At 50.8% G+C, this 27,554-nt stretch overlaps 1 protein-coding gene and 1 non-coding gene across 9 annotated transcripts in view; one reads left to right on the forward strand and one right to left on the reverse strand.

The window, feature by feature from the left end:
• MPRIP (myosin phosphatase Rho interacting protein) overlaps positions 1-27,554 on the reverse strand; it is a 134,399-nt gene that overhangs the window by 82,966 nt on the left and 23,879 nt on the right. For all 8 annotated transcript variants that reach the window (XR_003438091.1, XR_003438090.1, XM_027131317.1 and 5 more), the window contains exons 2-3: positions 17,381-17,458; positions 15,399-15,464 (exon numbers count right to left, since the gene is read on the reverse strand). Coding sequence is in view for 6 of the 8 variants with exons in the window: in XM_027131317.1 (XP_026987118.1) it covers positions 15,399-15,464; positions 17,381-17,458 (144 nt within the window). In the remaining 2 variants the exon portion in view is untranslated. The remainder of the gene's footprint in view (positions 1-15,398; positions 15,465-17,380; positions 17,459-27,554) is intronic.
• TRNAG-CCC (transfer RNA glycine (anticodon CCC)) lies at positions 26,205-26,277 on the forward strand. The gene has a single exon. It is a non-coding gene; the product is annotated as a tRNA-Gly (tRNA).

Genomic DNA, 27,554 nt, shown 5'->3' on the forward strand with positions numbered 1-27,554 from the left:
CAAAAAAAAAAAAAAAAAAAAAAAAAAATGACCACAGAGAAGCTTTAAAAGGCATAAACTCTCAAAGATGAAAAACTGGAGAGGAGATAGCAGCAGATGTGGGATATTAAATAAATTTTGAAACTTGGGAAGTGGGTGTGCATACACGGAGAGTGATCAGGTGAAGCAGAGAAGCTTCCGGAGGGAAACCAGGAGGAGGAGGCTGATGCTGTCCCAGAAGAGCAGCAAGCTCAGGGCCTAGAGGCCCCAGGCACCTCTGACCAAGGAGGCAAGGCCGAGAGCAGGAGGCCTGGCCAGCCCGTTCAAGGAGCAGTGAGACCCTGGCCCAGCCCTCGCCAGCAGCGCCCGGAAGGTACTCTCTGAAAAGGCTCTGGACGTGGGGCAGCAGGCACCACGGCGGGGGGCGGGGGGGGGGGTTGAAGATGCCATGAAAGTCTGCATCCTGAAAGTGGAGGTCTCCCTAACACCACGTTCTTCTGCTGCCCACAGGGCTCCCAGGCTGGAGAGCAGAGGATTTGGATCTGGGGACTCGCCAGTTCCCTGCCTGACTGTCCTTCTAAGATGAAGCCAACCAGTCACCCACGTATACCCCGCACACACACAGTCTCGTTCCTAAATACAAACGTACAGCCAAGGGTCACAACTCGGATGAGGAAGCCCAAGACCAAAACAGGCAGAAAGGGACCTAAGAAGAAAGTAAGTCAGACCAGAGACAGAACAGAATTTCAAAATAACTGAAATTATAAGGGAAAGTATCGCATCCATGAAACATGAATAAGATGCTATAAAAAGGGACACACAGAGAACATAAAAATGAGCCCTAAGAAACTAAAAATACGATAGCTGACCTAAGAACCAGAATAAAAATAAGAGAACAGGATAGCTGGGATCAGAAATAGAAGGGTTTATGGCAAGGTTAATGAAATCTCCGACACGACAAAGCCATGCAAAAAGACAATAAAATCAGAGCCTGTCCAAAAGGACCAACAGCCAAATAACAGGAGCTCTGAGAGTAAAGACCAGGGAAAACGAGGCAAAAGAAATTACCACAGGAAAAAAAAAATACAAGAAAACTTTCTGGACCAGAAGGACAGAACTTTCCTCATTGAAAGGTACACAGGCTTCTGACTCAATGAAAGAACCAGAGCCACGCCAAAGCACACCTTCATGAAATTTTAGAACTCAAGGGGTGATGAGAAGCTCCTAAAAGTTTTCAGAGGGAAAATTCCATTCATTTACAAAGGGTCGGGAATCAGATCCTTTGTACATGAACTCTCAATAGCAATGGTAGAAATTAAAAACAAAGAACAAAGCCTTCAAAATTCCAAGGGAAAATCATTTCCAGCCTGACATCCTACAACCAGTCCAGCTATCAATCGAGAGTGTGGGTAGGAAAGGCATTTTTAGACATGCAAGGTCTCAAAACTTTTTTTCCCTGTGCCCTTCTCAAGAGGCTTTACCAAATGCAGAAGCAAACCAAAAAAGAAGAGATCCATCTAAGAAACTCAGGAGAAGGAGGAAGGGAACTCCCAAGTCAAGAGCTAAGCAGCGGGCCTGGAGAAGAGCCAAATGGGAACAAGAGGAGAAAAGGCTCCATGAGGGATCTGACCATGGAAAAAAAAAGAGCCACTGACCTAGGGACTTGCCCTCACTAAGAGGAGTTTTGTAGTTCTGTCAGAAAGTTTAAAGTTCAATCAAGCTTAGTTAAATACAAATCAAACAAACGAAGGGGGGGGAGGGCAATTATCAACTGCAAGAGAAATCAAATGTGAAAGGAAACATAGTCATGGTGTACTACACGGCTTGGATACGCACGTTTCTTACAGTGTCATAATAACATAAACACTACTGACTTAACCCTACTGTTTACTGCCCTGCACCTGTGTCGGCAGGATGGGGGAGGACGAGAGAGGGTGTGAGGCAGGCACATGCCCGCACACACTGACGTGTGGGGAGGTGGGGGTGGCAAAGCCAGCAGGCGCAAGAACCAAACCCTACGGTGTGGGGAATGAAATCCACAGACACCGCCTTCCGAAACTCAAGAAATGACAGGATACGTGTGTTATTTACAAACACAGAGGTAAGTACTGAAATCCTCCAGCTACAAGAACTGGCAGTGGCCTCCTGCGGGAACAGGCACAGGAGGAAGGAGTGGGGCAAAGTGGTGCGCGTTTCTGCATAACAAGTGTTGAGGCTACAGACTTGACTTTTTAAACTATGTATGTATATTATTAAAAAAAAAAAATTAAAGCCCCCATGATGGTTTAAAATTCCCATCTGGCCCATTTTCAGGCTTCACGTATGTCAGGGAGCACAGAGATCCCAGGGTAAATACTGAGTTACTGGTTGGAAACGGACACACACCTTTCAAAAGACTGCTCGCCATCACCCCCACAGGTCCAGGAGGCCGACCCCCAGGGTCTTCAGACAAGTCAGTTAGCTCTGGATGCAACTTCTCTTTAGGGTGTGTTCATATATTATTTCCTCCCTGGGCAAGGCTGTTAGAAATAAACGACTGTTTTTCCTAAGTCAAAAACCTCAAACACGGCCTTCGCTGGAGGAGAGTTCCCGTGTCTCCCAAAGTAATTACGGAAAGATCATTTCTAAGGTTGTGACGGTTTGAACACTGGACTTGGGGTTTAATGTAAAGTTTAAACTAAATAACCAGGTGTGTTCTAGAATCAGGCGAATGCTTTTCTCCCTGATGGGACGCGGCTAACAATCCATGGAAGAAGCCGGCATGGATGAAAATCCTACCGAGCTCGCAGATGTCCACACTATTAAACCACCAGGCTGGCGCTCCACACGGCGACTCTCCCCTCTTCCAACCTTTCAAGCATCCTTTAGGAACCAACGCCCCATGACCTGGCAAATCGTTAGTGAGTGGATAAGTGAACAAAGCAGGAGTGCTTCCACACCCACTCCTTCTGCAGAGAACTGGCCCTGCCCTGCCCTCCGGGCAGTGGTGGCCGCCCTCACCTGGCCCACACCAGCAGGACAAGGGGTCCCATCTAAGAAGACATCCCAATGTCTGTCAATGTCACCTACATGGGCCTACTTAGACAAAGAAGATAAAATGGCTTGGCACCCCTAAGAGGACACTTTCACCCTGCTTTTCCTGGTTTGGAAAGGCAGGGCTTGTGTTTATTTCAGCAACAGAAGGGCAGATAAGAAGCTGGGCACGGTGACTTGGTCCAGTGGCCAAGGGAAGCCCATGAAGAGAAAGGAAGGCGCATCAGGGAACATTCGAGAATTCCCACCAACAGTGTGGGGTCGGGCTGTTTTCCTAACCTCTTCTCACAGAGCAGGAATTGTGTGCTCTTCTCTGTCTCGGACGGAAGCCCCCAAAAGATCAGAAGCCTTGAAGCGTCCTCTCGACACTCACGCCGCACCTCCTACCTCAAGATGGGGTTGGCACCCCAGCCTGTCTTGGGCCTGCTCCCCACCTTCCTCCACCGGGTGGGCAGGGAGGCCTGACTGAGAGCCAATTACAGACGTGAGGGTCTGCTGGTGTGAGAATGGGGTGCGTGTCCATCCCTCAGGAGCTCACAGCTCCTGTTCACACGCAACCCTGACTCCAGGCAGTGAGAGCCCCCGCGTGGAGGCGCAGCCGTGTCTCTGAACCTGCTGGAGGGTGACGACAGAGACCCCTCCTGCCCTCTGCGCCTCAGTTTCCTCATCTGTCAAAGGTGAGGGCTGAAGGAGAGGATGCCTTCGAGGACCCTCAACACCACCCAACATCTACCACTCCCCGGCCCCTCAACCACCGGCACCCGAATATGTGGCGGTGCTGGTAGGTCTCCTCCTGAGAAAGCGCTGGAAGGTAGGGCCAGGCGTGTCCTCCACACCAGGCACAAGTCTGGCCTCCACCCAGCAGGGAATTCTTCAGACACTGGCTGCCTTACGGGAGGGACGGAGGAGAAAAGGCTGCCTGGCCCTTTTCTGCCCATCACAGCCCTGTGCGCTCAGCAGGCGTCAGTACCCATCACACCACGTTAACCAGGCAGAGCTCCGGCACCAAGTGCTGGGAGGGGGATCTGGGCTCGGCTCACAGCACAGGAGCCAGAGCAGCTCCACCCACCAGGCCTCCCACCCACGGCTCAAGGCCAGAAGCCCAGCTCTGCCGGGGGTGGGGGTGGGGTAGGGGGTGGGGGGTGGGGGAAGAACCTCACCTTGGGCAAGGTTCACCTTGGGCTCTCCCCACAGAACCATTTTCAGGATTAAATGGGAACCCAGTGAGAGCAGCTAGTACAGTGATTGCTGTGATTTTTTTTTTTAGCTCTGCATTTATCAGAGGCTAGCTGGTTCCAAAAAATGTACATGGCTACGTGGAAGAAGTGAGCCTCGGGCTTCTGCCCCAGTGGCAGCCACCACGCCCTTAGACAGACAGCCTGATGCCACTGATGAGCGTCCGTGTACACGGCCTTTCAGCTGGGGCCTGGGCACCGCAAAGCACTGTCGGGCCCCCAAATCCTCACTGGTCAGCGGGGAGACAGGTACAACCCCCACCAGTGGGTTCAGAGGGAAAAGTGAATCACTCATAGTGGACTTGGACGAACAGCCCAGTGCATCCACCAGGCAGAGGTACAGACAGAAACCCAAAAGGAAGGTGACCTGAGGAGGGACAGAGAGCAGGTGCAGCAGAAACTGGCTGGAATCCCGGCCTTGCAATGAGGCCGCAAGGACCCTTCTCCGCTGCTCGAGGACGAGCATGCTCCCGTGCGGCTGGAGGTGGGCCACAACTGCCAGGGTACAAAGTTCTTCAGCGCCTCCCTCCACGGTTTGGGGGGTTTCTGTTCCCTCCACCTGCGCTGCCCCATTCCCGCACCTCACGGTCCCACTGGCTGGGTCAGCAATACCACCCTCGTTAGAAGTCACAGAGAACCAGCCTCGCCAACAGGACGACATGGGATTCCCGCTTCCCTCAGCTCGCCCTGCGGGCCAGCTCGATGAGAGGGATGCCAGCCGCGCTGGCTGCGGAACCTTCGGCCGGGAGGGCTGTGTCAAGGAGCTGACCCCATAACCTGGGCAACGTCACCTCTCCATCCCCTCATGGGTACAGGGCTGGTCCTTCCCCACGCTGCACCCGTGCCCAGCTCACTCTGGAAACACAGCGCATCTGTGCCGTTGGGGACAACCATGGGTGGGCCCATCATTCTCCTTTTCGTCTTCCATGTACTGCCTTTCTCTGTTCCCATCTCCTGTGCCTGTCTCAAGCCCGGCAGGGACATCCACAAGTACTACCTAATCCTGCCCAGAACTGGAGCTGAGGACAGAAGGAGGGAGGAAGACAAAGTCAAGAGCCAGCCATGCCCACTGTCTCCCCGCCCCATCCCAGGCAAAGCCCTCCAGCCCTAAGACCCGGCCCAGCTCCTCTCTGCTGTGAAACCTTCCAGGCAGAACCAGCTTGCCCTGCTCTGTATCTAGGGCACTCTGCATTAGGTCCCTCTGATCACACCCTTTGTAGTCGCTGGATAATGGCCCCAGAGATATCCACACCCCAATCCCCAGAACCTGGAGTGTGACCTCAGATGTCAGAAGGGACTCTGCAGGTGTGATTAAAGATCCTGAGACGTGGGGATGATCCCACCTTATGCGGGTGGGCTTTACATGTCATCACAAGTGTCCTTTCAGGAGAGAAGCGGGGGAGAACTGACACAGGTGAGGAGAGGTGACGATGCAAGCAGAGAGGCAAGGAAGCGGCCACGAGCCGAAGGGCGCAGGCGGCCCCTGGAATCTGAAAAGGGCGAGACACCACCGTCACCTGGAGCCGCAGGGATGCTGAGCTGGACTCCTGACCTCCAGGACCGTGGGAGCAAGTCATGCTGTCTTAAAACAGTAGGTCAGTGGCAGTGGTCACAGCAGCCACGGGAGACTAATACACTTACACATTGTATATCATCATCAGAATCCTCTGCCCAGAATGAAGCCACCTTGGGCTCACTTCTGACACTCGAGAGACATCTGTGAATGGTCAGTTCATCAACGTGCACATGCACATGGCCTGGATCAGCCCTTCAGAGTAAGTCATCACATGGTACCAAGTGAGGTACCTTCCTTAAGAAACCCCACCTGCCATCTGTGAGATTCTATGAGTGGAGTCATGCCCTGGGTTCAGAGGGCTTTTCCACCAAAAAGAACATCCCCTTCCCTTCCCTGTCCAAGAAAAGATTCTTCCGAAAAAGTGTTGTGGAGGGAAGGAGAGCAGGAGAGATTAAGACACTAACATATTAAGCTGCCTACCCACAATTAATGCCTTAAGTGGATTGGCTTATCAGACTGTTTGTGTTGCCAATTTCCCAGGAAAGTCCAAAGGAAGGAGATGGTCAGGTGGGGAGGGCTGGGTGCATGACAGAGTGCTGAGTGGGGGCAGAGTGAGGAGCCCGAGAAGTCGGGGTGCAGGGGCTATGCCCTGGCGGTCTCTGCAGCCTGGCTTCATGCCGTCCAGCCCTGCATAGGCGCGTGTGGGCACTGTGGGCTCACACGTGGACACACCAGTACCAGTCACTTGGCTTTGTTTCTTGGACTCCAAATGTTTTCTGCTGCTGACTCGCATAAAATGACCCATTTTTTGACAGTTCTCTCCCTGCTGCCACTTAATTAGTTTCCTAACCAATTATTCCCAGCTGCTCACTTTCCTAAAACCCAAAGTCACTCCACTCCTGTCTCTGCATGAGAGCCAGAGCTGCCCAGCCCATTACCACAGACACTCACCCTCCAGGCCACAGTTGCAGCTGCCACAGAAGTCCCCCCACAGCTCTGAAGACCTCCAACAAGGACACCCACCATTGCCCGGCCTCAGCTGCTATCCCAGCGCAGAGTGAGGGCCACAGAACTCCCTCCCCCAACTCAACAAAACTGCTGCTCCAACCGCCCCCATCACCTCCTCCCATCATTGAAAGAGCTGTGTGCGTGCTGCGGGCCGGACAGGGGAACCAAGTGGACAAGAGGACGTAGAACCTCCTGCAGCCTCCTCTGTTCACAAGTCGTATGTGTCCCCTCAGCAGCTGCGGGCACCCTGGGAGAAGCAGAGAGAAGACCGTGGGTTCTCACTAGGCTCAGGGGCACCAGACACAGGCAGGTAGCTGATCCCTATTCTGCTGTCCTTGACTCAGCACTCAGGCAATTGGGAAGGAAGGAAAGTACACGGGACGGTCCCAGTAACACAGAAAGGCACTCACGGGGCAACCCGGTCACCAAGTCCTCTCACTCTGGTCTGAAAGTCAAAGAAGGAGGATTCCCGGGGGGCGGCCTTCTTAAACGTTTACGACAAAGACTCAAGCGCAGAGTCAAGGAGGACAGCAGACCGATTCCCCACTCGGTCAGCCAACAGGTGCCGAGCTTCTCCCACAGCCGCGTGTATTATGTAAGGTCCCACCTATGCAGGCAAATAGCAGCCTCTGCCTCGAGGTGCTCACTGCCCTGTACAGGGAGACCCACACGGAAACATGCGCCCTGGGGACAAGGGACAGAGGAAGGAGATCGGTCTGACCTGGACCCACCTGGGAGTGGTGCCTGTGTCTTCTCCTGGTTCTTGTGAATGATTCAGGGTTACCTGTAGAGCCTTCCTAGCCCACCTGGCAGGTATGTATTTGCTCCCTTCTACCTGACTCTCTGTAGCCACTCATTCCCATGTGTTCTTCTCTAACTTCTTTCCTCTACAAGGCTCAGGCCACCAGGTGACAGACCCTAACACTGAAAGCACAGAACATCTGCCCTGCCCCAGACTCAGGCCCCCCATGCTAACAGTTAGCCCTTCCCTTTGGGACGAGGCAACCAGGAACCTGACTGCTTGCCCCACACCTACTGATTGAGCCCCTCCTCGCTGGGTTTCCCCAGCCACAAATGGACATCTGGACCAGCTCATCTCTAGAAACCTCTGTTCTTCATCCCAAACAGCCCCATAATTAACTGCTGGTGGCCTCCATCCCCCAGCTGTTCCATACTGAGAAATGTCAGCCAAGTCAGCATACAGAGTGGTAAATGCCAACAAAAAGCTACCAGAGGCAGAACGCTGCACCTTCCAACAGACACCAGGCTCAGACATCGTAACAAGCCCGTGTCTCCAAGCTCCTCCTCAACTCAGTAAAAAGGAGGGGAGTGCAGGGAAGGACTTAAAGTTCGGCCACCAGTTTCCAGGGAACAACATCTGTACACAGGGATGCTTCATTCTAATGGGTGAAGTCTCCTGCGTCCCAGTGAGTCAAACTTGAGGAAAGAAGGCATGTGACACTTGTGAGTTTCACCGCTAACCCCTGACCTTTTGACAAGAAGGCTCTGCTGTCAGTTGGGAGGGGTTCCCAGTCCCAACTGGGTTCATCTTGCCCTTCCTTGCTCACTCACTGTAACATTTCCAAGTAACTGGAAGTTGACCCAAAGATGCTCTAGGGCAAAGCGGCCTGAAGGAAGCCCAGAGGCAGAGCTCAGGGTCCTCTCTGCACCCACCCCTCATGCTGTCATCCACACCCGCCCCAAGAGACTACATACACCTCCAGCCAAGGAAGCCCTTGCATACATAATACACATTTACAGACTCTATTTTATCCGCAACATACATAAGAGTCATTAAGGAATTAAATGCTACAACATCCCTCCCAAAGAGGTGAAAATGATGTGTAGCTTGTCGTGATTAAGTAAAGATAGGGTAAGCCCCCTATCTACAGCCCCCAAGTCTAGAAAATTGAAGCAGGCAGGAGTAAAACACCTCAACACCCTGGAATCACCTTCTAGACAGCCCAGCGGGTGCATGACTCCTGAGCTCTCTCCCTACACCCTTCAGTTTCCCGGCACCCTGACACAGCAGGCCTGCCTCTGTGCCCTGGAGGCTGAAACTGCGTGGAAAAGTACGAAGGCCGAAGCCAGGCCAAACACATGACGGGTTTAAAAATAAATCTAAAGACATGAGACTAATCCGTAAAACATCAGACGTGGGGAAGCTTCTCCGCAGCTCAGACCGGCACGGAGCTGAGTACTGTTCTGATTTCTACACATCTCTGAACGTACGTCCACACACCCGGACTACAGGCCTAAAGTTAGTTTAGTTCAGCGAGCTGGAAGGCACATGAGAACCTCCTAGAGCTGCACAGACCCGAGGGGTGGGCAGGAGGCCAAGAGCCAGCCTGGCCCTCGGCCAGCGCCACCTCCCACACGGCACGCAGAGCCGCCCATCACTAGACACAGCAGGGGAAGGACCCCGTCATTCTCCCAGAAGGCGTCTCACCAGTTCACAAATCCCAGTTCTGTCACTCGTAAGTTGAGTGATGCCACCATCTCTCGGGGCCTCAGTTTCTTCCGTGAAACAGAGTAACAGTATCTGTCAAGCAATACTGACGTGACCATCACGTTAGAGGTCGTGCCTGAAGAACAAACACAGAGCACCGGGCTGAGCATGCGCCCCCTCCCCAACCCTGTGACCAGCAGGACGGTGGCCAAGGCCCCCTCTCTCCTCCTAGAAGACTCCTCTGACTCCCCAGTCATCCACTGCCCTGAAGAGCATGCGCACTGAGGTTGGCTTGGTATTTAACCTTCACGTGTCCACGTGGGTCCCAACAGGCTGTGAGCGTCACCGTGAGAGGAACCTTCTTTCTGCCGTGTGTTCTCCCCCCACGGCCCTTTGCTACGGACACAACAGCCACTGTGGTTACCACTGACTCAGACGCATCGGCCTGCCTAGCAAGGGGGAGGAGAGCCAGCGCTTAAAGCAGGGCTTCTCCAATGTCTGTGCTTCTTAAAATCGCAGGAAATGGTTATTTAAACTGTGGCTACCTGGGCCTTGCCCTCAGGAGGTTCTGAGCAGGGGATGCGATGGGGACTCAGCTGCAGAGGAGCGAGAGAACCTCAAAGACAGTCCCCACTGGCAGCAGGGCCAAGGTGAGTCCCTCCCCATGCTCCCCTGGGGCCCAAATTCATTGAGAATGAAGTAGGCAAACGTCCTGGGATCAAAGCAACCTCCAGGACTTGGTCCTACAGGAAGGAAAATGTAAAGGAGCCAGAACCCTACCCTGTTAGCACTCAGCATCCTCTGAAGAGCGTTCAGACCAAGCCCACCACTTCACCTGCGAGCACAGACCCCAAGGGTGACTTCTCAGGCTGGAGCGTCTCCTCCTACGGGGCTGAAAACCCACAGCTGCCCTCGAACAAGGCACCCAAGGGCGAAAAGTGTTCTCCCTGCTATGTGTAGGGATGTGAAGCACACTGAAGCCCTTGCAGCATGGCCCCTGTGAAGGCGCAAAGCTCTGGTCTGTCCTGACTTTCTAGGACTCTCAGGGCAGAGGATGGGGGAGACACCCCACACACCTGCCGTGGAAGCATGGGTACAACCTCTACACGCTTCCCACAGAGGAGAGACCCAGGGTCAGTTTGTTTCAGAGCAGAAAGAGTTCAACAGCATTAGACCTGCCAGAATTTTGTTGTTTTTTTTTTTTAAATAAGGAGATTCTGGGACTTCCCTGGTGGTCCAGTGGTTAAGACTTCGCACTCCCAATGCAGGGGGCCTGGGTTCAATCCCTGGTCAGGGAACTAGATCCCACATGCCGCAGCTAAGACCCAGCACAACCAAATTAAATAAATAGACAGATAATTTTTTTAATAAAATAAAATAAAGTAAGGAGATTCTGACATATGCTCTGACATGAATGAACCTTGAGGACATTATGCTAAGTGAAATACGCCAGACACAGAAGGACAAATACCATATGACCCCACTTACAGGAGGTCCCTAGAGTCCTCAAATCCGTAGAGGCAGGAAGCAGAAGGGTATGTGGTGGGGGCTGGGGGAGGGATGGGGAGTGAGGGCTTAACGGGGACAGAGTTTCAGCCTAGAAGATGGAAGGGGTTCTAGAGACGGATGGTGGTGATGGCTGCACAACAATGTGAACGTGCTTAATGCCACTGAACTATAATCTTAAAAATGGCTAGGGCTTCCCTGGTGGCGCAGTGGTTGAGAGTCCGCCTATCAATGCAGGGGACGCAGGTTCGTGCCCCGGTCCAGGAGGATCCCACGTGCCGTGGAGCGGCTGGGCCCGTGAGCCATGACCGCTGGGCCTGCGCGTCCGGAGCCTGTGCTCTGCAGCGGGAGAGGCTACAGCAGTGAGAGGCCCGCGTACCGCAAAAAACAAAACAAAACAAAAATGGCTAAAATGGTATATTTTGTTGCACATATTTTACCACAGTTTAAAAGCAAACAACAACAACAAAACATGTTTTTGCCTGGCTTCCAGGAGGAAAAAGGAAGAGAAGACGAAATCAAGAGACAAGGCTGCCAGAGCTCATCGGACACAGTCCCCCCCGGAGCCCCAGAGCCTCACAGCCCAGCGGCTCCACCTGAAACTCGGGGCCCTGGATCCCCCTCTGGATGAGGAGCTTCTTCAGGAAAGACTTCTAGTGACCCCAGCACCTTAGCTTTACATCAGTCCCCAAAAGCTCAAGGAAAGTGGCAGAATTTGGTAAACAAACAGGCAGAGCACAGAGGGAAAAACAAAAGCAGAGGAGAGAGAGAGGCAGCAGCCTGGGTTTCTAGATTCTTCACTCTGTCCACTCCTGAAGAAACAGAGGCGCAGCCAAACTATTCAGGCTCCCACTTTTCTGTGAGGCTGCCCTGAGCCCACCTCACCTCGGCCTGCGTTTGAGACTTTTTTTTTCCTTTTTTGGGCAATTTGCCTCTCCTCCACACCCAACGGTTACAGGGTATGTGGGTGTATCGAGAAAGAAATTTCCCAAAAAAGGAAAAGTGACTCCCGGAGGTTAGTCCCATCTCAGAGCTGCCTGGAAGAGAAGGCAACAGTCACCCCGGGAGCCAGACTAGCCTGAGGCCCCAGACCCAGCAGAAGAGCCCACGCAGGAGGGCCCCTCGATACAGCCCTCCAGGCAGGCGCTGACCCGGGGACTGCAGCCCTCCTCCTCCGGGCCTCCTGGCCACCACGATGCCCCTCTGGGTCCCCACCCTATGCTCTGGAGCGCATTCTCCCTTCTGCTGAGGAACCGCTAAGAGCTTCGATGCAAAGCGCACCTAATCCCTCTCCCAGGAGCGCCCAGGTCCCACCTCCCCCCCACGCTGAAACAGAAATCCTGCAGCAACGCATTTACAAAGTTGAGTATTTCGACTCAACAAATGTTTACGAGGTCTGTGCTACCCAAACCCCAGGTCAGATAATACAAAGGTACCAAAAACGTATCCAAAAACTATCGGGGGCCCAGCACTGACGAAAAAAGGTACCATCCGGTAGGTAAGATAACATTTAAGCAAATGAAAACAAATAGTAATACTGTATAAAAGTCCAAATAACAATTTGAAACAGATTGTCACTAAGTGTTAAGGTCCCAGCCATAAAACGCTAATTTATTACATGCAATAGATTCGCTGGGGAGGGATGGGGCGGGTGGGGGAAGGGGGAGAGCTAAAGCTAAACTTGGCAGCAGTGGCACGATCAGCAGTGGCTACTGGCTGCTCAGAGCTGCTGCTCTTGGAGACCAACACCAAGATGGGCCTATTATACAGGTACAGAGGTCTGAACTGCCCTGAGCTGCCGCAGGAAGCGGTGCCTATCCACTCCCCGGCAGAGAGCCACACAAGCAGTTCTGCTGGCCCTGTGGTCGTCTGATGTGCAAGAACACCCCACAGAAACCCCTCCCCACCAGGAACAGGCCCATTCCTATTCCAGGCGCAGCACGCACCATCCCAGCCAGCAGGCTAACCCTGCCCATCACCTCCCTCACTCCCAGGAAATCTGAGGGGTAGGGCCTTCTGAACCTTTTAAGAACCGGGATGATAGCAAGTCAAACAATTAAAAAAAAAAAAAGTAAGCCACGGACCAGGTCACACAGGGTCTCTCAGCCCAGCACTGTGGACTTGGGGCCGGATCACCTTCTGCTGTGGGGCCATCCTGGGCATCACACTCTGTTTCGCAGCACCCTGGCCTCCACCCACTAGACGCCAAGAGCACCTCTGCACCCTCGTGCAGCTGTGAGACTCAAAGATGACTCCAGACATTGCTGGGCAGCCCCGGGAGGCACAAGGTGCCCAGTTGAGGACCACGGCTCCACTTCTAGGTACTCAGAGAGGAAAATTCTGGCACGGCTGGAACTTGGTTCACACATAAGTCTGCACGCACGGTGTTCTGCTCCAGGTGGAAGCGGGAGTCTAGGCTTCAGGAAAACTGGCCTCTGGGTTGGGGAGCGGCCACGAAGAACAAGGCCTGACGCAGACCACGGGGTGGGAGAGGCCGCTCCAGCCCCACAAGGAGGAGCCCACCCGCAAGCCCCCACGGCAACGGCCGCCAACGCCGACCACCGGGCGGCCGGCACCTGACCGTCCCTCAGCAGCCTCCTCGCGCACACGGCCCGGAGGCTTCCTCAGAACTTCCCCCACGGGGCCTTCCTAACGCGACAGGGAAAACCACGCCGCTCTAAAGGTATTTCAACACAACTGCTACTCTTTCCTGTCACTCACAGAAATGATGCCCCTTCACCTCGGGAGGGCCGTGTCCCTGCACTGCAGTCTGGGCCACAGAGCAGCACCGGTCAGTCTCTTCATCCCCACGGGGATCTGCCAGAGTGACCTGAGCCCATCCCTCCACTCTGGGCACCCTGAACACCCTCTCCGCAGCCCCGGTTTTCCCCGGCTTCCTTCTTCTCCATGGCTGGCACGTCCCACCTCCGCCCGAGCAGCACAGGACGGGCAGGTTGTGGGGAGACCGGAAGGCACGGCCGGGTGTCGCCCACGGCTCACAGTCCCAGTCGTGCAGGAGCAGCTCTCGGACCAGCGTGTGCTGTGCATTTGTGCCCAGCAGCCGCCCTCAGGCTCGTGCAGCTGAAGAGAACCATGGACTATACTGGACTCCAGCTGGACCTAAAGAAAGATTTCCTGACGAGAACAATCAGCCTCCAAGCCGAGTCCAGAAAATTCTGTTTTTTGGGCTGGTTCATGGCCCGGCCCAGCCTGGATGTCATCCAGTGACCTCCAAGGCCCCTTCTCTATGGTTAGTCTTTGCGGGACTTAACAGCAGTCAGACAGGCACAGGGAGGACAAAGTAAACCTCCAGGCAGGTCGGAGCCCACCTCCCGCCCCAGGGCGCCTGCTGACGTGAAGGTCAAGTCAGGAGAACACAGAGGGCAGTGCTGAGTCACCAAAGGAAATGAGTGTCCAGGTGAATCCGCCCCACTGCTCCTGCCTCTAGTAAATTCTACCACCACCGGTGGTACCAACCCAGTCGCCTCAAACTACTCTGGACCACAGATGTTTCCACGGCAAAAACCCTCTGTGGACCACCCACGTTGTACAAATATGCTCATCAGAAAGAATGAAGAAGAAAATTCTTTTTTTGAAGGAACCAATGAGGCAAAATAGTCAACACAGAACTAGGTATCATACCTATTAATTCCCATTCCTAGATATCATACCCATTAACTTGTCCCACAAACAAAATGGAAAACGCATCACAAAGATTAAGACCCCACATGGAAACGGAAACACCGATGGCCTGGTCACGTATCAGCTGTGATAACCACCGAACATCCAAGTGTCCCAACAGACTACAAGGTGCTGTGCTCACACTTCCAGAACCCTGCTGTCACCCCTGCAGCAAGGAAATGAACTCTGAAAGGAGTGGGGTCAACCTGTCTTACACGGTGTGAACAGATGTTCTTGGACAGTCCCAGTTTAACAATGCTGCCCACACAAAGGTACGCACGCACACACACACACACACACGCCAATGGAACAGGAAAAGGCACTCAAAGCTTCCACCTTCAATCCTTTATAAAGCTTGGAACTCAGTCATACTTTAGATTAGTTAGGACAGACTGATCTCCTTTAGAAAAAAGTCAGGAGACAAAATGGGTGGGAAAAGAAAAGCCAGAATATTCTACCTGGTTGGTAAATACTCATCCAGCCCAGGAAACAAATCAGGTGGGTGACAGGACAGGATGGAGCCCGTACACCCTGGCTCAGTGACCAGAACACTAACCCTGTGGCCAGGAGACCTCTGAACATCAAATACGATGAGCGACACCAATTCCAGCAACGGACCTGAGAGGAGCCCTGCACTACGCACGGATCCGCGGGGGTCAGCTGGCACCCGCCCACCCAGGGCGGCCGCACCTGCTCCCGCGGGCCCGCAACCTCCTCCGCTTCTCTCTAACCAGGCGCTCCTACCACCCTGAACAGAAGTGACTTCCTCCCTCACCGTGACTCTCACCCGTGGCCACTGAAGGCGCCTCGAGGCAAAGGTCGGGGCTGTGAGGGCTGCTGCAACCAGCTGCCACACGGGCTTCCACATCTCCAGCCTCCCGAGCAGAAGCCGAAGCAAGAGCACACAGCTGCCACAGGCCGACACCACCGCGACGAAGGGGCCTGGCGAAGGCCGGGGCAGGAGAGGGGAGGGGCGGAGGAGGACACTCACCATCTCATCCAGGGCGTAGCGCAAGAGGCCGTGCTCGTAGAGGATGAAGAACCGGCGCTGCCATTTCTGCAACGGAACACAGAGGGTGTCGGGAGGGTTCTGGCCCGTCTCCACTTGCCGAGCCCCTGCGCCTGACAAGCCTGCCTCTGAGGCACGCTGGCTGCACAGCTTCCATTTCTGGGGCCCAGGGGTAGAAGAACAGTGCCTCGTCAGCCAGGATTGGGCCAGTGGAGAGGCCCAAACCACCCAGTGTGTTCCCAATCACTGAGATTTTAAAAGATGCCTGATCTAGTTTAATCTGCAAGCTCCTCAGAAAAAGGAGCAGAGGCAATGTCTGGGTCACCTTTTTGTTTTCTTTAGGTACCCAGCACAGAGCTCATTACTAATAATGTGTCAATATTAATCTGATGAATTACCTGACATGATATGGGATAACCTGAGAATGCCAAGCACTGATTCCCCACTTTTGAAAACATCTGGAAAAATGGTATAAAAGGGTTGTTCCAGTGACCCACAGGGAGGTTGAAAAAGGGAAAAAGCCAGCCGGGCACCAGTATTCACTGAAGGGGACAGAAGTAACAAAAATCAAAACTGAGGAGGGAGGCCAGTGGGAACAACTCTGACGTCCAGGGAGGGAGTGACCGGCAAAGGGTGCCCGTGCCCCTGCCCCCTCGCTGCCCTCCACCCAAAGGCTAGGCCACCAGGGGCTGATGGAGGTCCAATGGCACTGACAGTGGAATGGAAAGGCCCTTCCTTTTTGTGGGGGGGAAATGTCTAGAACGTGAGACTGCTGGTCCCCAAATCCCAAAAATCATCATGAAGATCCGTGACCTATTTTCAACATTTCCAAAAGCCCAACAAAATTCATACTTTTACTGGCAATAAGGCCACAAGAACTAACTAAAATATCATGTCTCTTTGCTTTGGGCCAGAATTATATCATTTGTAATAATGATTTTCCCATCAGAAGCTGAAAATGGCAATTCTGTATGACCTAAATACAAAAGAGGAAAGAGGGCTGTTCCCTGGTTACTGCAGCCACTGGAACACAGTCGCTCTGGCTGTCCTCACGCCTGGGTGGCAGGAACAGGGCACTCACGTGGCCTTGCAAAGAGGACCCGTAGAGGCTGGGCCACCTGGACTCTTCCCAAGAAATATTTCCAAGGCTCCTATTTGTTGTTTTTAAAATTAAAACCCATTCTGGAAGGAAGCCCAAAGACCCCAGATACAAAGCAAGTTCTGTGGGGTACCAAGGCCCCACCCCAGAGTGTAACATTCAGGCTGGGGGCAGCAGAGACCCAGAGGCAGGGCAGAGGCCCTGGGGAAGGGGGCAGGCGGCAGTACCTGGAGGAAAGTGTGTGGAAAAAGAAAGCATGTTTTAATTGGAGTCAAATCCAAAGGGGCTCCCTGACAGAGGAACAAGCCACTGACCCGGGACGATTCTGGTTTGACCATCTCGCTGCTCCAGCTGAGACCTGGCCAAGCAGTAGCCTGTGTCCAGCAGGACCCACCCGGGGCTGGGTGCCCAGGAGAGATGGGACGCAAGCAAAGTTGGCCCTTAAGGCCTGCCTCCCCTCACTCCTGCTCATCTGCTGAGCTCCCAGCTGGGGAGGAAGGGAGGGGAAAGAGGCGGGGGCTACAGGAAGCAGAACATTGGCCCTGAAAGAACTCGGACCCTAATTAGCATAATGCAAATGTGCGCTGAACTGCCCTTCGGTCTTTTCCATTTAACTGTTTCTAGAGTGGAGCTGACCCACAAAACAGGTAGCACCATGCGAGTGCATCTCTTTTGAATGGAGGGCGAGGCATAATAACTACTGGGACCTGCAAGTTCACCAAATAGGTAGGGGTTCCCTGCTGATCCGCCATCCCAGGATCCACCATTCAACCCCCCATCTCCGTCCTCCACTCGATCAATCTGCCTTAGGTGGGCCCCTCTCTTGGTGAATTCTCCACCCAAGAATTCACTCTGATGCCCTTACCCGAGATCGGTGCACTGGGTTATCAAAGTCAGTCCCATCTGGAGCCAGGAGCAGCCAGCCACCATAAATGGGTTTTGCCTGGAGGAGAAAAAGGAGGGCAGGTCATCAGTGGCCTTGGACAGTTTCAACGGTCAAGTTAATGACAAGCTGACAAGCGCTCGCTGGAAAAAGAATCCACCTCTGCTCCACACACTCCATGCATCCCATTCCCCAGCCCCAGGCCAAGTTGCCAAGAGAGATGCTGGAGAGCCTCCTGGCAGGTCTGTAGCATCTGGTGTGGGGAGGAGAATGCAAACCCAGCAGGAGTCTGAAACACCGGAGAATATAGGAACTCCTAAGAAACAGATACCTCCCCCTCAAGTTTCTTATCAAGCCACCAGGATCAGGGGAAAATGGCATTTTCTTCATAACCATGCGAGTGCCAATATGTGCAGGCACTAGGGATATCATGTGACCAGCACAGTCAAAGCCCCTCATCCTGATGGTACAGAACAGGGCCTGGGAGCAGAGATACTGCTTTAGCGATCATCATTAGCACGGCCAAAGAATCACCAACTCGCTGGTTGTATGACCCTGGGCTGAAAACCCTTCGAGTTTCTATCTTCCCGTTTGAAAGGTGAGAGTGATGATAATTATATCTACACCTCATGAATCTTATGTGAGGACTGAAGAGACAATCCAAGTAAAACACAGCCCAGCACAGGAATGCAATACAGTGCAGCTACTGGGGAAGAGTCTGGCAGTTCCTCAAAAGGTTAAACTCAGAAATCCCTATGACCCAGAATTCCACTCCTAGGTATATACAACCCCAAGAAAACTGGAAGCAGGTGCTCAAGTAAAAACTTGGACATGACCGTTCACAGCAGCACTATACACAATAGCCGGAAGGTAGAAACAACCCCAATGTCCATAGCAGATGAATGGATAAAGAAAATGCGGTCCATCCAAACAATGTAACGTCATTCAGAAATAAAAAGGCATGAAGTACTGACACGCTACAACATGGCTGAACCTTTCACTTAAAGACGTTATGCTTTAAGTGAAAGAAGACAGACACAAAAGACCACAAACTGCATGATTCCAGTTATATGAAAGGTCCAAAATAAGGAACTCCACAGAAGCAGAAAGCAGATGAGAGGTAGCCAGGATGTGGAGGGAGCAGGAAATGGGGAGTGGCTGCTAACAGGTATGGGGTTTCTTTGGGGGTGATGAAAATGTTCTGGAATTAGACAGTGGAGTCAGCTGCATGAACTTGTGAGTACGCTAAAAATTACTAAATCGTATGCTTTAAACGAGTGAATTTTGGGACTTCCCTTGTGGTCCAGTGGGTAAGACTCCACACTCCCAATGCAGGGGGGCCAGGTTCGATCCCTGGTCAGGGCACTAGATCCCGCATGCCTGCCACAACTAGGAGTCCACGTGCTGCAACTAAGACCCGGAGCAGCCAAAATAAGCAAGTAAGTAAATAAATATCTTTTAAAGAGTGAATTTTATGGTATATGAATTATCTCAAAAATTGCATGAGAAAAAATAAACCTGAGCACAGCGTGTGGCCTAAAATACTTAATAAATGCTGGCTATTTTTATATTTTTTGTATCCAAAGCGTCCCCCTGGCCCCCCAGATACTGGCAGTAGGAGTTCAACAGGAGCTAAAAGATAAAGACAGACACTCAAGACTCCACCTCCCTTTTTTTAGCCATACCCAGCTCCTGAGAAAGGGCTGGGAAAGGCACAACCAGGCCAATGTGTCCACTGCCCTTTGGAGGGCAGCAACACAAATTAAAGCCCAAACCCTCTGCCTGCTATTTACACACATAGACTATCTCCGGGTAAGCCCTAGGGGTCCTCTTAGCATGCTTTTTATTCAACATTTCCAAACTGGGAGGCCCTGTCACACCACCTCATTTTGAAAAGCTGTGTAGTCTGTGACTCACAGAGGGAAGGTCCCTTGCCAGAGGTCACAGAGCATGGGGGGTGAGCCTCTTTTCTTGGCTTCTGCAGGGTCCTCAGGCCCCCAGGGGAAGCACTGGCTTTTCCCTGTGAACAGAAAGAAGGGCTTCGGGCAAGGGGTATGGAGTCGGCTGAAGGAAAGAAGCGAGACTGGCGTTGATGAAACATGGGGGGGCTTCCCTGGTGGCGCAGTGGTTAAGAATCCGCCTGCCAGCACAGGGGACGCGGGTTCGAGCCCTGGTCCGGGAAGATCCCACGTGCCACGGAGCAACTAAGCCCATGCGCCACAACTACTGAGCCCACATGCCACAACTACTGAAGCCCGCACGCCTAGAGCCCGTGCTCCACAACAAAGAAAAGCCACAGCAGTGAGAAGCCTGCGCGCCGCAAAGAAGAGTAGCCCCCGTACCCTGCGATTAGAGAAAGCCCACACGCGGCAATGAACACCCAACACAGCCATAAATAAATAAACAAATTAATTTTTTAAAAAAGATATACTAATGTCTATAGGCAGGAAAAAACATTAAAAAAAGAAAAGAAAGCAAGCAACAGGGGAGTGGGTGCTGGCAGGGGACCAAGAGTTAGAGGGACATGACTCAGAAGGACCATGGGGTGTGTGGAATGAAATGCTGCCTGGGAAAGCAGAAGCAAAGAGAATAGAGGTCTGTTTTCTCAGCAAACACCAGCGGCACCCAGCCATCCCCCAGGCATGCGAGCACACTTGGCCTCTCTCTGCACACAGGACGGAGAGGTCTGTGCTGGGGGACGACCCCATGTGTACCCCGGCCAGGTGACTCCCCCACATGGCCGCTGGGCCTGCAGTTCCCTGACCTGTAAAATCAGGAGGTTAGACCCCAAGGCCATGTCTCCTCCGTTTCTGTCTGGCTTTGATCGTACATCACCCTCCTCATTTCTGGCTGCAGGGCTTTGGGGCGACTTCACATTATCAGCTACACCTACCTGCCCTTTCCTCAAAAGGGGCAGTGGGAGACCTGCGACTGGCACAAGTCCCTCAGAACCTGGCCCGAAATCAGCATCGTTATTCGCTCAACAACCATCTACTCAGGGAGCCTGCCAGCATCCACCTCACTTGGCCAAGACTTCCATATACGGATCACCCCAAAGGGGACCCATCTCAGGTGGGCAGGTCGTCCTAAAAGGTGGGAAGGCTGGGCCAGTAGAGGGCACAGGGCAAGAAACAAGTGCTCTAGCAGCCTGGGAAGTGGGTAACGTTCCACAAGAGCATTTACCAAGGCAAATCCATAGTGACAGAAGGCAGATGGGGGTTGCCCAGGGCAGAGGGGATGGAAGGATTGTGGGGAGTGACAGCTACAGGGTTTCTTTTGGGGATGATGAAAGCATTCTAAAATTGATTGTGATGACAGTTGCACATCTCTGGGAGTACACTAAAACCATCAAATTGTACACTTTAAGTAGGTCAATTGTATATGGTATGTGAAGAATTATCTCAATAAAGCTGTCTAAAAAAAAACATTTACAAAGGCCTATGTAAGGCAGTGGGGAAGCAGAGATAAATAAGAAACTGCTCCTACCTTCATGGGTTCACAGTCCACAGGAAATGTAAACTAATGAGTCCTTCTCCCAAAGCCAAGAAAAGCCAAGTCTAAGCTAAGAAAGCCAAGTCTAGGGAAGCGGGGGGGAGGGTTGGGGGGGCAGGGATTCACTACGTAAGTTTTCAAGGGGACTCTGTGCTCTGCGCCCCCCCCCCCCACCCGCCAGATTTGGGACACTTCAGTCAAAGAGACAGGGACAAAAGTTTCCAAGGACAATGAGCTGGTCCCCTGGTTTGTAGCAAGCGAGCTAGAACATACTAGACAGCATCCAGAGGGAAGCCCAAGGCAGCAGCTCAGGTCTGCTGGGGCCGGGAGTGGGGCAAAGGGCTAACAGGGCAGACTTGGCGTCCACAGCTGGGTGACAACGAGAACCTCCAGATGTCCAGTGCGCAACGCTAGGGTTGTCAGGAGACAGGAAGATACCTGCCACCCTGCACTGCCATCCAAGCAAGCAAACAAACAGGGAACAACCAACCTGTGAGAAGGAGGGTGGCCTGGGGCGGAGAGGACTCGCTGGCATGGGCACAGCTAAAGTGAAGACAGAGGCAGGAGCCCGTCCACCAGTGCCGCGCGGCTTGGCTGCCGCCCTCCTTCAACTCATCAGCGCCTGGAACCCCGTCCACAGGCCTGGAGAGCCACACACCAGGACACCCCGCTCTCTCAGGTAACCCCACAGGCATGGAAGGGCGCCCCAGAGGTGCTGCTGCTCCCACTATTTCTCAGACTGTCTAAAAATGGCAACAGCAGACCCAGCCATGCCAGTGAGTCCAGAAACACCCACCACAGCCTCTGTCCCTATGGGAGAGGCTCACAAGCAGACAGAGGTTTTGTAGGGCAGCATTCCTCCCTCTCTTGCCTCATCTTTTCTGGGGCGGGGCGGGGCCTCTGACAGGACCGAAGGCACCCTCTTCCTGGGAGCCCCCCAAAAACCTGACGTACGAACTGTGGCAACCCCAAAGGCGGCTGGCACAGGAAGTGGGCTCTAGAAACTCTTAATGGTATGTAGTTCTGCTGCTGTTTTCTGGCTGGGCAGCTGGGGTTTTACTTTAAGGGGCAGCGGGAAAAGGAGAAGCAGGTAACTCTTGTCAACACTGAGGACCCAAAAGATGGGACTGAGTTCTGCTTCAGGCAGGCCACCTGGGAAGAAGCACCAGACCTGTGCAGAAGTCACCACCTGAGAGCACCCGCTGAGCCTCTTCCCTTCCGATTAAACTGAGACATGCCCTGCAAACCCAATAAACCAGAGGCTACGCTTCCGGCTGATCTCTGGGAAGAGACTGCTGGTGGCCTAGGCATTCTCCTCAGCCCAAAGCCCTTTCGAAAATGGTCACTGGAAATTTCTGCTTCAAGATAGGGTAGATGTAAATGTTCCCTATGCCTCCCACTAAGTACAAATAAAACCCTGGACACTGTATATAAGACAAACCTAAGAAGACTCGAAAAGATGGAGAGTAGAAGGCAGAGGGGCTGGGGACCTCGAGACCCAAGGAACCATACAGAGGTGTACGCCCTGGATTTCTTTCTGCCTCACTGTCCCAGACTGGAGTCTGGAGGAGGGGCAACTTGGAAGTGCCAACGGGCGCAGACCAAAAACACAGAAGCCCCAGTAAAGGCCCTATCTGGCTGAAGAACCGGGGAAGAACAACTTGGCAAGACAGAGAACTCTTAGACAATAACTGTCCTACTCCAGCCGGACACCAAAGAACAGAGAGCCACACCCTCACCCCCACCAGCAGAAGCCAGACTTCCCTTTGCCGGCCAAGAGGCGCCCCAGCACCCCTACCAGGGAGGTGTCAGGCAGTCAGGCAGGGAGCTGGGACTTTCAGCCCCACCCAGCAGTAACAGGTCTCCTCCCTCTCCCTCCTGGTACAACGTCAGAGGAGGACACCTGGGGAGCTGAACCCCACACCCTTCGTCAGTAACAAGGGATCTCCTGCCTCAAGTATCACTGGAGCCCAAGTGAGGAGCCAGATTTCTACCTCCACCTAAAAGTAAAAGGCAGCAGCCCTGCTTCCCCTGCTGCAGCAGTGTTAGAAAAAGCCGACTGAAAGAGAAGGAAGGGTCAAACACAACCTGCAGTCACCTAATGTGACACAAAAATGTCCAGATTTCAATTGAAAAATCACCATGATACCAAGAACCAGGAAGGTTGCAAACTGAATGAACGAAGACAGATGCCAACACCAAGGTGACAGGCATGTCACAGTTATCTGATGAAGATTTAAAACAGCCATGCTAAATGGTTCAACAAGAAATTATGAACATGCTTGGAATAAACAAAAAACACAGATAGCCTGAGCAAAGAAACAGGAGCTATAAGAGCCATACGGAAATTCTGAAACTGAAAAATACAATAACTGAAATTAAAAGTTCAATGGATGGGCTCAACAGCAGAATGATGGGAACCATGGAATGAATCAGTGAGCTGGAATACAAAAGCACAGAAATTACCCAATCAAGTAACAGAGAGAAAACAGACTGAAAAAAATAAATAAGAGAAGAACGGAGTCTCAGGGACCTGTGGGACTGTAACAAAAGATCTAACATTTGTGTCATCAGAGTCCTGGAAGGAAAGAAGGGTAGGGTACAAATATACTCAGAGAGAGAATAACTGAAAACTTCCCAAACTTGGCAAGAATGGTAACCTATAAATTCAAGAAGCTGAGTGAACTCCAAAGGATAAATCCAAAAAAATCCACACCGAGACACATTAAAACAAATTTCTGAAAACTAAAGCCCAAGAAAAAATCTTGAAAGTAACCAGAGAAAAACAACAGGTTTTGGATAGGAGAAACCAAATATAATGATTTGGGCTTAACCACAAAGGCCAGAGGGAAGTAGCACAGTACTTTTCAGGTGCTAAAAGAAAACAACTGTCAACCCAGAATCCTGTAACCAATAAAAATAACTTTCGGGAACAAAAGGGAAATCAAGACATTCTCAGATGAAGGAAAACTAAGAGAAATAGTTAGCAGACCTACATTTACAAAATGGTTACAGGAAGTTCTCTAAACAGAAAGGAAATGATAAAAGAAGGAAACCTGGATCATCATAAAGGAAGCAGGAAACACAGTAAGCAGAACTACCTGTAACCAGGCTTTCCTTGAGTTTTCTAGGTTATGCTTGATGAACAAAGCAAAAATTATAACACTATCTAATGTGGTTCTGAATCATGTAGAGGAAATATTTAAGACACTTACATAGGGAATGGTAAAAGGAGGTAAAGGGAGGTACTCCCTTTACTTGAACTGGTAAAATGACACCACCAACAGAGCGTGTAAGTTATGCATATACAATGAAACTCCTAGAGCAGCCACTAAAAAAAAAATCTACACTGAAAAAATCACCACAGATAAATCTTGAAATTTATCGTAAAAAAAAAAAGAAATTCTAAAAAAACCCAAAAAGACCAAGCAGGAAGAGAAATAAAAATCAAAGAGGGGTTTCCCTGGTGGCACAGTGGTTAAGAATCCGCCTGCCAATGCAGGGGACATGGGTTCGAGCCCTGGTCCAGGAAGATACCACAGAGCAACTAAGCCCATGCGCCACTACTACTGAGCCTGCGCGCGAGAACCCATAAGCCACAACTACTGAGCCCATGTGCCACAACTACTGAAGCCCATGTGCCTAGAGCCCATGCTCTGCAACAAGAGAAGTCACCGCAGTGAGAAGCCCGCACACCACAACGAAGAGTAGCACCCACTTGCCCCAACTAGAGAAAGCCCTCGTGTAGCAATGAAGACCCAATGCAGCCAAAAATAAATAAATAAATTTATTTAAAAAAAACAAAAGATAACGAAGGACTATTACAAACAATTCTACAAACTTTAACTTGACAACTTAGATGAAACGGACCAACTTCTCAAAAAACATAGACAATCTGAATGACCCTATAACTATGAAAGAAACTAAGTATGTAATTTAAAAATTCCCCAAAAAAGAAATCTCCAGGCTCAGAGGGTTTCATTGGAGAATTCTACCAAATGTCTAAAGAAGAATTAACACCAATTCTACACAGTCTTTTCTAGAAAAAGAAAAAGTAAGAAACACTTCCCAATTCATTTTATGAAGACAGTATTAACTAGATATCACAATCAGACACGATACCAAAAAAGGGGACAAAAAAGAACAACTATGGACCAATATCCCTCATGAATATAGATGCAAAAATCAACAAAGAATTAGCAAATAGAAGTCTGCAATATATTTAAAGCATTATACACCATGACCAAGTGGGATTTATTCCAGGGATGCAAGGCTGGTTTACTATTTAAAAATCAATCAGTGTTATCTACCATAATAACAGGCTAAAGAAGAAAAATTCTGTGGTCACATCAATTAATGCAGAAAAAGCATTTGACAAAATTCAACACCCATTCATTTAAAAAACATGAACAACAACAAAACCCCTCAGAAAAGTAGAAATAGAAAGGAACTTCCTCAACTGACAAAGAGCATCTACAAAAAACCGAGAGCTGACATTATACATAATGGTGAAAGACTAAATGCTTCCCCTCTAAGATCAGAAACTAGGCAATGTTGTCCATTCTTAGAACTCTTATTCAACATAGTGCTAGACTATCTGGCCAGTGCAATAAGGCAAGTAAAGGAAATAAAAGACACAGATTGGGAAGAAGAAATAAAGTATTTACAGATGACACAACTGTCTATGTAGAAAATCACAAGGAATCTATTTTAAAAAAAGAACTCCTAGAACTAGTGAGTTCAACAGGTTATAGTATATAAGATCGGTATATGAAAATCAACTGTATTTCTACGTATTAGTAATGAATATGTGGACACCAAAATTAAAAATAAAATACCACTTGCAATTGTTAAAAAAAATGAAATACTTAGGTGTAAATCTAACAAAACATGTACAGGAACTGCATGCTGAAAACTACACAATGCTGATGAAAAATCAAAGAAGACATAAATAAATGGGAGAGACATATTGTGTTCATAGACTGGAAGATTCTAAATTGTCAATAGTCCCCAAACTGATATATAAGCTTAATTCAATTCCTAACAAAAGCTCACAAAGACTTTTTTGCAGATATAGACAAGATTATTCTAAAATTTATATGGAAAGGCAAAGGAACTATGTTTAATTAAAAAGAAGACAGAGGGAGGAATCCATCTATCTGATTATAAGATTTATTATATATCCACAGTAATCAAAGCTGTGGTATTAATGGAAAGTTAGACACATAGATTAATGGAACAGACTGGAAAACCCAGAAACAGACCCACACAAATGTGCCCAATTTAACTTTGAACAAAGGTGCTAAAAGGGACTTCCCTGGTGGTCCAGTGGTTAAGACTCCGCACTCCCAATGCAGGGGGCCCAGGTTCAATCCCTGGTCAGGGAACTAGATCCTGCATGCCACAACTAAGACCTGGTGCAACCAAATAAAAAAATAAATATATTTTTTTAAAAAGATACTCCATGCGTCCACTGCAGGGGCACAGGTTGATCCCTGGTTGAGGAACTGAGATCCCACGTGCTGCACGGCGAGGCACCGCCCACAAAAAAAAAACGAAGGTGCTAAAAATTTCAGGGGAGGAGTGACAGTCTTTCAACAAATGGTACTGTAGCAACTGGACATCCATAGGCAAAAAATAAATAAAGCTCAATCCTACACAAAAATTAACTCAAAATGGAGCACACACTTAAATTGGCAATTTGGACCACATTAAAATTTAAAATATTTGTTTTACAAAAGGTCCTACTAGGAGGGTGAAAAAATAAGAGTGGGATAAAATATTTGCAAACCACATATCTAACAAAGGATTAGTATCTAGAATATATAAAGACCTCTCAAAACTCAATAATAAAAAAACCAAACAACCCAGTTAGAACATGGGCAAAAGACATGAAAAGATATTTCACAGAAGATATACATACGGCAAATAAATACATGAAAAGATGTTCAACATCGTTAGCTATTAGGGAAATGCAAATTACAACCACATGAGAGGGACTTCCCTGGTGGTGCAGTGGTTAAGAATCCGCCTGCCAATGCAGGGTACACGGGTTCAAGCCCTGGTCCAGGAAAATCCCACATGCCGCAGAGCAACTAAGCCCGTGCACCACAACTACTGAGCCTGCGCTCTAGAGTTCACGAGCCACAACTACTGAAGCCCACGCGCCTAGAGCCCGTGCTCTGCCTGCGCACCTCAACGAAGAGCAGCCCCCGCTCGCCACAACTAGAGAAGGCCCACACGCAGCAACAAAGACCCAACGCAGCCAAAAATAAATAAATAAATTTATTTTTTTTAAAAAATGAGATACTACTACACACCTATCAGAATGACTAAAATTAAAAATGGTGACAACGGGGCTTCCCTGGTGGCGCAGGGGTTGAGAGTCCGTCTGCCGATGCAGGGGACACAGGTTCGTGCCCCGGTCCAAGAAGATCCCACATGCCGCAGAGCGGCTGGGCCCACGAGCCATGGCTGCTGAGCCTGCACATCCAGAGCCTGCGCTCCGCAACGGGAGAGGCCACAACAGTGAGAGGCCTGCGTACCGCAAAAGAAAAAAAAAAAAATGGTGACAACACCAAATGCTGACAAGGATGTGAAGAAACTCGTATGTTGTTGGAGGGAACATAAAATGGTACAGCCACTCTGAAAAACAGTTTAGCAG

Source organism: Aethalodelphis obliquidens, unplaced genomic scaffold, assembly GCF_003676395.1.
Source record: "Aethalodelphis obliquidens isolate GAN/ISIS:26980383/991018 unplaced genomic scaffold, ASM367639v1 scaffold38, whole genome shotgun sequence".
NCBI classification, from domain to species: Eukaryota; Metazoa; Chordata; class Mammalia; order Artiodactyla; family Delphinidae; genus Aethalodelphis; species Aethalodelphis obliquidens.